This window comes from Trichosurus vulpecula, chromosome 2 (genome assembly GCF_011100635.1).
Source record: "Trichosurus vulpecula isolate mTriVul1 chromosome 2, mTriVul1.pri, whole genome shotgun sequence".
Taxonomy (NCBI): domain Eukaryota; kingdom Metazoa; phylum Chordata; class Mammalia; order Diprotodontia; family Phalangeridae; genus Trichosurus; species Trichosurus vulpecula.
In genome coordinates this window covers 255669825-255679310 of record NC_050574.1, presented here as the reverse complement: position 1 = coordinate 255679310, position 9486 = coordinate 255669825, and the positions used below count along the sequence as shown (strand labels likewise).

Genomic DNA, 9486 nt, shown 5'->3' with positions numbered 1-9486 from the left:
AATTGCTAGAGGGGCAAAAGGGTCTTGCTCCATCGATAGAATAAAGTTGGGAGCTAAGGTATGGGTAAAACAGAAGCCAGATGATATTCCAAAGGTTGCAGAAGTCATAGCCCATGGGAAGGACAACACTGTAACAGTTGTCTATTCAGGGGAAGATAATTACCAAATCGTACCCCTGAACCATATATTTTACTGTGAATAGGGCTATAATAATAGATTCACGGACCCCACAGGTATGGCTGATGCTGGTAATTGCCACAAGCTACTCGGAGGGAAGGTGACATTGTGTGATTAACGGATGAAAGTTTGTACATCTGGGGAAAGGCTGGGAGGACAATCCTAGTCTCTATCTAGGATTGGATCCTCTTGGTTTAGTTTTCCCATTGTGTTCCCTTGTATATCTGGGGAAAGGCTGGGAGGACAATCTTAGTCTCTATCTAGGATGGGATCCTCTTGGCTTAGTTTCCTCATTGTGTTCCTTTTGAAAAGAAACATTTCCCACCTGAGTTTGGCTCTGATATTAGATATTTGCGTAACTGAAATCTCAACCAAACTGGAGATGATTTTATTTGAAAGATAATAGCCCATACTTGCCTCTCTTTTTGTTCTTTTTTTTTTTTGTTAAGCTTGTTGCTAGTTCTGTCTCTTTTAGGCTTAAGCACCCTGCACTTTCTGGTGACTGCCTAAGCATGTAGCATTCTTGGAATTCCTGCCAGCTTTCTAAAGAACTGACCTCTGGAATGGAACTCTTGGGGCATGAACAGCTCTATGTCCGATTTCAGCAAGAAGAAGCTATGGAAAATGAGACCTTCACCCTTTACCCCAAGATTTTGAGCCCCAACTGTTCGAGGGGGCAGGAAGCCCAGAGACCCATGCCTGGGAGCAGAGAACCTCCTGTGTGATGATTCATGGGGCTGGCTGAGGGGAGGTGTTGACTCCAGAGCCATGCCCTATTGGGTGTTAACCTAGTCTACATGGATGTGAACCTCCCAGGGTCCTGGGGGGGAGGGCGACTCAAGAACCAATCGGCCCTGGTCGTTCAGGCGTTGCTTGATGATGTCAAAAACTCTATAAGAGGAGAGAAGACAACTTGAAGATCCCTTTTTGGTTGCAGCAGCAGTGGGAGCAGTGGTGAGCATGCCTCTGGGCCAGCCCTTGTTCCGAGCTCTCAGGCTGAACCTAGATGTTGGTAACTATGAATTGTATTGGGTCTGTCTGTTGATATTTGTAATTTGTTTGTATTTTGTTCTGAAGTTCGGGGTGCTGGTTTTTCCCCCTGAACTAAATGAATGTTCTAAAGTTCAGGATGCTGGCTGTTTTTTCCCCCGAACTAACTGAATGCTATGCTCCCCTGAACTAACTGGATGCTGTCTGTAAGCTGGATTAAAGTAAGCTTGTCAACCCCTTCACCGTGCTTTCCTTGGTTAAGCAGATAAAAAGAACCTGTGCTTTCCCGGCGTGCCGGCAGCTTTCTGGGTGCTGGCTGTGGGTGGATCTTACACCCCCACAGGAGCTGCTAGCTAGATTGTTAAAACAGGGAGTCTGAGGGCAGGGGGAGGGCCAATGTGGAAAGCAAGGGTGGGAATGGAGGGAGAGGGAATGGGGTTATTGGTGCTGGCCAGGGCTGGGCTGCTTGCTCAACTGTTCTCCCAGAAGAAGTTGTTGCAGGCCATAGTAAGCACAGCCACCAGCACCATATACTCCTGGAAGTCAACTTCACCATCGCTGTTCTCATCCAGCTCCATCACCTTGTCCACTGAGTCTGCATCCTTCTGGGTATCCAGGAAGCCAGAAAGCTGAGCCTGCAGTAGCTCCTTCAGCTCCTTCTTGCTCAGTTTATACTTATCACCTTCCTTGACAGAATGGGCATAGAGTATGTTGATGAGAGATTCCATGGCAGTCTCCAACTCCAAGTCCATGGCTGCAACACACCTATGGGTGGGTTCGGGGCTGAAGGGGGAGCAGATAAGAGGGATGAAGCTGTGTGTCCTGTGACCAGAGCCCATGTGGGGAGATCTCAGTTCAGGCATCCTTCTCCCCACTCCCAGCATTTATTTTAACTCAATTTTAAAATCTTATATTCACCTAAAATAATTTCATTTTTGTGATTTATCCCAGTCTGAAATATGTTTTTGATTTTTGACTCTATCATCCTGTTTGTTGGATTCCCTTCACAGCTTTGTGCCACCTGCATGTTTGATAAGCATGTCATTTATAGATGTCTCTCTCACTGGTTAAAAAAAATGAAAAGAAAACCAGCACGAAGACAAGCATGGATCATTGGCGGAAGTTTGGAGACCTCTTTGCATAATGATACAAAACAATTAAATGTTCCTTACGACCATCCCTTCACAGAGGAAGGACAGAAGAGATGAAAGAAAATAAGAAGAGAAGGGGGATTAATTAAGTGACTACTATGTGCCAGGCCCTGTGCTAAGAATTTTACAACTATGATCTCATTTTATCCTCATGACAACCCTTGGAGGCAGGTACTAATATTATTCCCATTTTACATTTGATGAAACAGAAGCAAACAGAGGAGATCTGACTTATTTGGTGTCACATAGCTAGAAAATGTCTGAGGCTGAATTTGAACTAAGATTCTCAAGATGCAAACTTAGCTATTTATCCATTCTGCCATCTAGAGGGCTCGAGTTACAGAGCAACAGAACCACAAAACTTAAGAGTTCAAAAAAATGAATTTCCTATCTAGATCAATTCATCTCCAAAAAGTAATCACCACTTCAACACACTGCTTTGTCCTGCTCTCATTTCCCTCCATTTCCACAAGGAAGAAGCTTCTGGTCTGTGCTCTCAATTTTCCTTTGTTGTTAATTTTCTCCTTCCTCACTTTTGAAGAAAGGGAAAAATACTTGTATCCTACTTGTGTTTTTCATTTTTCTCTTGGTTTCTCTCCACTTCTAGTACAAAGAAAAAGTTCATGTATTTATGTCCTTGAAATCTACACTGGGTTTAGAATAACTATCTGTTGGAATTTGTTATAATCATCATTATAAGAACAATTGCTATAACAGGGGGTAGAGCCAAGATGGCAGCTGGAAAGCAGGGACTTGAGTGAGCTCCCCACCAGGTCCCTCCAAAAACCTATAAAAACAGCTCTGAACAAATTCTAGAACTGCAGAATGCACAAAATAGCAGAGGGAAGCAGGGATCCAGCCCAGGATAGCCTGGATGGTCACTGGATGAGGTCTATCACACAGGGAGCAGAGGGGAGCAGAGCCCAATGTGGGTGGCAGCAGGACCAACTAGACCAAGAGCCAGGTGTAACAGGCCCTAGCACCCTGAATCAGTGAGCTGTGGCAGTTACCAGACTTCTCAACCTACAAGCACCAAAGATAACAGAGAAGGTTAGTGGGAAAAGCTGCAGGGAACAGAATTCTTGGTTCGGCAACTGCCCCAAGGGCAGTGGGGAAGGTGCAGCTACAGAACTACACCTGCAGTTACTTCCAGCCCCAGGCCCACCTGGTGGGAGGAATTAAGTGGCAGATCAGAGCAGGAGTGCAGAGCCTGCTTAAGATTTGCGTCAGGTCCCGGTTGGCGGTTCTTGGAGAAGGAGGAGTGCTGGTGTGGCAGAGCTGGCTGTATAGAAATAGCTCTGAAATCAACAGTACATCCCCTCAAGCTTGGAATAAAGTACTCTTTACTCTACAAGCAGTCATACCCCAACAGAAAACTCAACAGTCAAGTAATTTGGCTGGGAACACAGCCAGGCAGCAAAAACGCACTCAGAGTCAGTCTCAGACTTTGGAATCTTTCTTTGGTGACAAAGAAGACCAAAATATGCAGCCTGAAGAATTCAACAAAGTCAAAGAGTCTACAACAAACACCTCCAAGAAAAACAAGAACTGGTCTCAGGTCATGGAAGAGCTCAGAAGCAAGTTAGAGAAGTAGAGGAAAAATTGGGATGAGAAATGACAATGATGCAAGAAAACTGTGGAAAACAGGTCAAAGACTTGCTAAAGGAGACCCAAAAAAATACTGCAAAAAATATTGAAGAAAACAACACTTTAAAAAATAGACTAACTCAAATGGCAAAAGAGCTCCAAAAAGCCAATGGGGAGAAGAATGCCTTGAAAGGCAGAATTACCCAAATGGAAAAAGAGGTCCAAAAGACCACTGAAGAAAATACTACCTTAAAAATTAGATTGGAGCAAGTGGAAGCTAGTCACCTTATGAGAAATCAAAATATTATAAAACAGAACCAAAGGAACAAAAAAGTGGAAGACAATGTGAAATATCTCATTGGAAAAACCACAGACCTGGAAAATAGATCCAGGAGAGATAATTTAAAAATTATTGAACTACCTGAAAGCCATGATAAAAAAAAAGAGCCTAGATATTATCTTTCAAGAAATTATCAAGGAGAACTGCCCTGATATTCTATAGCCAGAGGGCAAAATAGAAATTCAAACAATCCACAGATTGCCTCCTCAAAAAGATCCCCAAAAGAAAACTCCTAGGGACATTGTTGCCAAATTCCAGAGCTCCCAGGTCAAGAAGAAAATCCTGCAAGCAGCCAGAAAGAAACAATTTGAGTATTGTGGAAACACAATCAGGATAACACAGGATCTAGCAGCTTCCACAGTAAGGGACCAAAGGGCTTGGAATATGATATTCTGGAGGTCAATGGAGCTAGGATTAAAACCAAGAATCACCTACCCAGCAAAACTGAGTATCATGCTCCAAGGCAAAATATGGATTTTCAATAAAATAGAGGACTTTCTAGCTTTCTCAGTGAAAAGACCAGAGCTGAATAGAAAATTTGACTTTCAAACACAAGAATCAAAAGAAGCATGAAAAGGTAAACAAGAAACAGAAATCATAAGGGAATTACTAAAGTTGAACTGTTTTGTTTACATTCCTACATGGAAAGATGGTGTGTATCATTCATGAGACCTCAATATCATAGTAGCTGAAAGGAATATGCATATATATATATATATATATATATATATATATATATATGTATGCATATATATATATACACATATGTGTGTGTCTATGTATGTATATATGTAGGTATATATATATATGTGTGTGTGTGTGTGTGTGTGTACACACACAGAGGGCACAGGGTAAGTTGAATATGAAGGGATGATATCTAAAAAAATAAAATCAAATTAGGGGATAAGAGAGGAATTATTGAGAAAGGGAGAAAGGGAGATATAGAATGGGGTAAATTATCTCGCATAAAAGTGGCAAGAAAAAGTGCTTCTCTAGGAAGGGAAGAGGGGGCAGGTGAGGAGGAATGAGTAAATCTTGCTGTCAGTGGATTTGACCTGAGGAGTGAATACAAAACACACTCAATTGGGTATCTTACCCCACAGGAAAGAAGGAGGAAGAAGATAAAAAGGGGGGACAATAGAAGGGAGGGCAGACAGTGGGAGGAGGTAATCAAAAACAAACACTTTTGAAAAGGGACAGGGTCAAGGGAGAAAATTCAATAAAGGGGCATAGGTTAGGAAGGAGCAAAATATAGTTAATCTTTCACAACATGAGTAATGTGGAAGGGTTTTACATAATGATGTGCATGTGGCCTATGTTGAATTGCTTGCCTTCTTAGGGAGGGTAGGTGGGGAGGGAAGAGGGGAGAGAATTTGGAACTCAAAGTTTTGAAAACAGACATTCAAAAACAACAACAAAAAAAGTTTTTGCATGCAACTAGGATTAAGATACACAGGCAATGGGGCGCAGAAATTTATCTTGCCCTACAAGAGAAGAAGGGAAAGGGAGATGGGAGGGAAGGGGGGTGACAGAAGGGAGGGCTGACTGGGGAATGGGACAACCAGAATATATGCCATCTTGGAGTGGGCAGGAGGGTAGAAATGGAGAGAAAATTTGTAATTACCATGCCATCTTGGGGAGGGAGGAGGGGAGGGAGGGAAGAAAATCTGGAACTCAAAATTATGTAAAACCGAGTATTGTAAACTAAAAATTAAAAAAAAATTAAAAAGAACAAAAAACTAAAAATTTTTTAAAAATTTTAAAAAAAGAAAAAATAATTGCTTCATTTTCCTAGATTTTTAATAATTTCTATTTCATAATGTATTCATTACTTATACATTTTTCTATTGTTGAGCTAATGATTCTAGTGATGTTTTTGTCCAATCTTTGTTCCTATTTTGATATATGTGGGTTCAGATTTTCAGATGCCCCAAGACCAAAGAAAGAAATATTTCAGATGGAACCTCAGTTCTTTTATTAGTATACTATTTTTATTTTCCAATGTGTCTTAAAGTCTACTATATAATATTGAGGCAATCAGGGAAGAATCAAGACAAAATTACAAAACATTTAAACATTTGTATCTCATACACATATGCACACATACTATCTATCTATCTATATATATATATATATATATATATATATATATATATATATAGTGCATGCATGTGTGTGTGTTATCAAAACAAAAGATAACTAAAAAAGTGGGTGGAAATATCCTCAGATGTCAAATTTAAGAATTTCTAGCTAATTCAATAGAAAATTGGAATCCATTGGAGCTTTTGAGAAGGAAAAATACCTAGAGTGCCCTATTCTATCTTTGAAGAAGGATCTTAGAAGCTCAATAGGTCAGAAGTTAGCAATAAATACAAAAACAAAGAAAACCATAACAAAAGCGAAAAGTTAAGTACTAAATATAAACAATTTTATATAAGATTATGTAAATAATTATTCCCAAAGAAAGGAGACTAACCTTTGAAATACCTTTGGAATATTACACATTTTATAGTTAGTGCTCTTTTGGGTCATTTTTTCCACCATAAATACATTTTTAGCAATAGCACATTGTTTTGCTGACCATTACTGTTCCAGAAATTGCATGCTACTTATGACTTCTAAAAAAGTTCTTTTTATATAACAAAAACTGAAACATACTGATGACAAAGAAAATATGCTCATAATACCTATAAGCTCTGAATCCAGGGCAATGTCTCTTGACACAAGAAATTCAGTGATTTTTTTTTTTAAATTTGCTAGTTGAAGAGTTTCATGAAGGTATCTGTTGGGGTCTTCTCTCCTCTGGGGGTCCTTGTCCACCAAGGACCTGTCTCAGCATGCAATGATGAGGCGGGAGTCAAGGTAGCTGGCATTCCGATTTATTGGTAGAAATCATCCCTTTTTATAGGGTTTGCACTACATGAGCATAAGCAAGTGGCCAATGGGTATGACGATGACAGCATGGGAAGGAACAGAAATGTTGCGGTGGGACAGGACAGCAATGTTGCAGTATGGGTATACTGTTGCACTTTGTTTCAGTCTGGGTGTCAGTATGGGCATGGGAAGGATCTGGATTGTTGCGATGTATGGTGCGCTATGGTATCTCCAACGGTATGGGAAAGATCAGGACTGTTGCAAAGCGGTATCTGTAGGGGTATGGGAATGAGGGAAAATGTTGTACTAGGGTATCTACAAGGGCATGGGAATGCTCAGGCATGTTGCAAGATGGTTGTCTTGAGCTACATGAGACACGAGGCAGGATGTCCCCATTAGGTATCAAAGATGTTCCAGTAAGTAAAGTAACAATGCACTGTGTTAGGCAATGGTTCAAGAGCATTAGGTAATGGCCAGCTGGGTCTCTCCTTCTGGTCTTGTGCGTCCCTTGTGGACAGTCTCTGCCTGCATGTGTAGGTAGACTACAGGGGCTTCCCAAAGGCGGAGGCCCTCCCTCCGAGTGCCTGCTGTTCCACTCCTACTAAGCCTGTCTGGTTGACCCAGGAAACAGGCCAAGTGCTAGGGTCCTAACAGCCCCGGGGTTGGCACCAACCCCTTACAGGTATCAACTCATCATGTTAACCCCAAATATTGTACTCAGTTTGAGTGATTTCTTAAATTATTTAAGTTACTTCTCTGAGTCCCTATTTTCCCATTCTGAATCTCCAAATAGAAATAAATATATCATAGTAGTGGACAATGTATTTAAAAGAATAAATACCAAAAAAATAAAAACAGCAAATAATTACATGTGTTGGCCAAATATAACTGCTTCCCAAGTCTTATATATAGAAGGTTACGAGTCTCGCCCAGCCCACACTCAGCTTAGGTGAACAAGAAGTGGTAGGTTAAAAGCTTGCCCATCAGAGGACATGAAAGATGCTGCATCTTAGTGTCCAGGTTGACAGTGTCTCTCACCATGGTGAATTTTAGGATTGCATAATTACTTTTATTAAGGAAAGCTTTTAAAGGGGTAGCATGTCATAACTGGGAAAAGATTAAAGTCTGGCATCAAGAGAATAGGGAGGGGGAATTTGAGTATTTGAAAACCCTAAATGAATGAATCACGACACATGGGAGAGTCCCTAAGCCTTGAAGCCATTTCCTTCTCCCATTTTAGCTGGCACAGAGAAGATGAACAATAAAGTTAGGTATTGCAAGGCAGAGGGAAAGATAGAATGATGAAAAATTACTATCAGATAAAGATATTTCAGAGTCTATGAACATATAAATAGAACAGGTTTGGGTGGTTCTGGGATCAAGAGTACGACCATTCTATGTGTAGCTAAGGTAAAATAGAGAAGCAGGGTTTAGAAACTGAATATACTGAGAAAATGAAAAAAAGTTGGGATATTTGACTCTTCTTCCTCCCATATTCCTTTTAACTAATGGATTAACTTTCTTCAGCCTTTCCTTTTTTATTTCAACCCACCTAGTTTAGGACATTATCACTTGATGCTTTACTATGACAATGCCTTCGTTATAATTTCAAGGCCCTACCTTTTCTCTCTTGCTGCACCCTCATCCCCATACTCCACATTCTGCCACCCTAATAAACTTCTGCTTTATGTCATCTTCTAACTTAAAAATCTTCAAAATATTCCCATCATTTTATGGAGACTGAGTACTAAGCTACAGTCTTTGGGGTTTATTTAATGTATTATGGGCATATTCATTTTAAATGAAAGTCCTTTACATTCTTGTAATGTATCCCTTGGGAGGAGTGGTGGTAAAGAAGATAGATACATACATACATACACACACATACATTAATACATACACACATACATATAGATGAATATATATGTATGTATATATATGTATACGTGTACATGTGTATGTATGTGTATATATATATATATGTGTGTGTGCACTTTTAGAAACTATTCAAAGCTGCACTAATCATTTAAAGATTTTTTCTTTTGATGTGGGCAGTATTATCATAAGGACAGCGGGCTTCCATTTATTTGTTCATAGCATATAGCCTCCCATTTTCTTTAACTGGGTTATTCACATTTCTTACTTCATCTAAAATCTGCCTTTCTGTTATCTCTGTATTTATTTCTCCAGGGGGGCTATTTTTTGAATTCTCCCCTGTTCCTCATGCTTGAGAGAGAAATGTTTTTGAATATAGTCATTACCCCAAAGGCTTTGCATAAAAATCAACATTCTCTCTTCACTGAAAGGAGTTCAGAGAAGAGCAATACACCTAGATTGTTGGTGGAAGAATAGCAATCAGGCAGGCAT

General features: G+C 40.2%; 1 protein-coding gene across 1 annotated transcript; it reads right to left on the bottom strand.

Annotated features, from left to right (window-relative positions):
• Positions 1-1608: 1608 nt before the first annotated feature.
• Positions 1609-1919, bottom strand: LOC118835739 (protein S100-A1-like). Its single transcript, XM_036742979.1, has one exon. The coding sequence runs from the start codon at positions 1917-1919 to the stop codon at positions 1638-1640; it is 282 nt and encodes a 93-aa protein (XP_036598874.1). The 3' UTR covers positions 1609-1637.
• Positions 1920-9486: the final 7567 nt, after the last annotated feature.

Bases quoted from the DNA above. Each gene is read 5' to 3' on its own strand.
- LOC118835739 (XM_036742979.1), bottom strand. From the start codon at position 1,919: ATGGACTTGGAGTTGGAGACTGCCATGGAATCTCTCATCAACATACTC.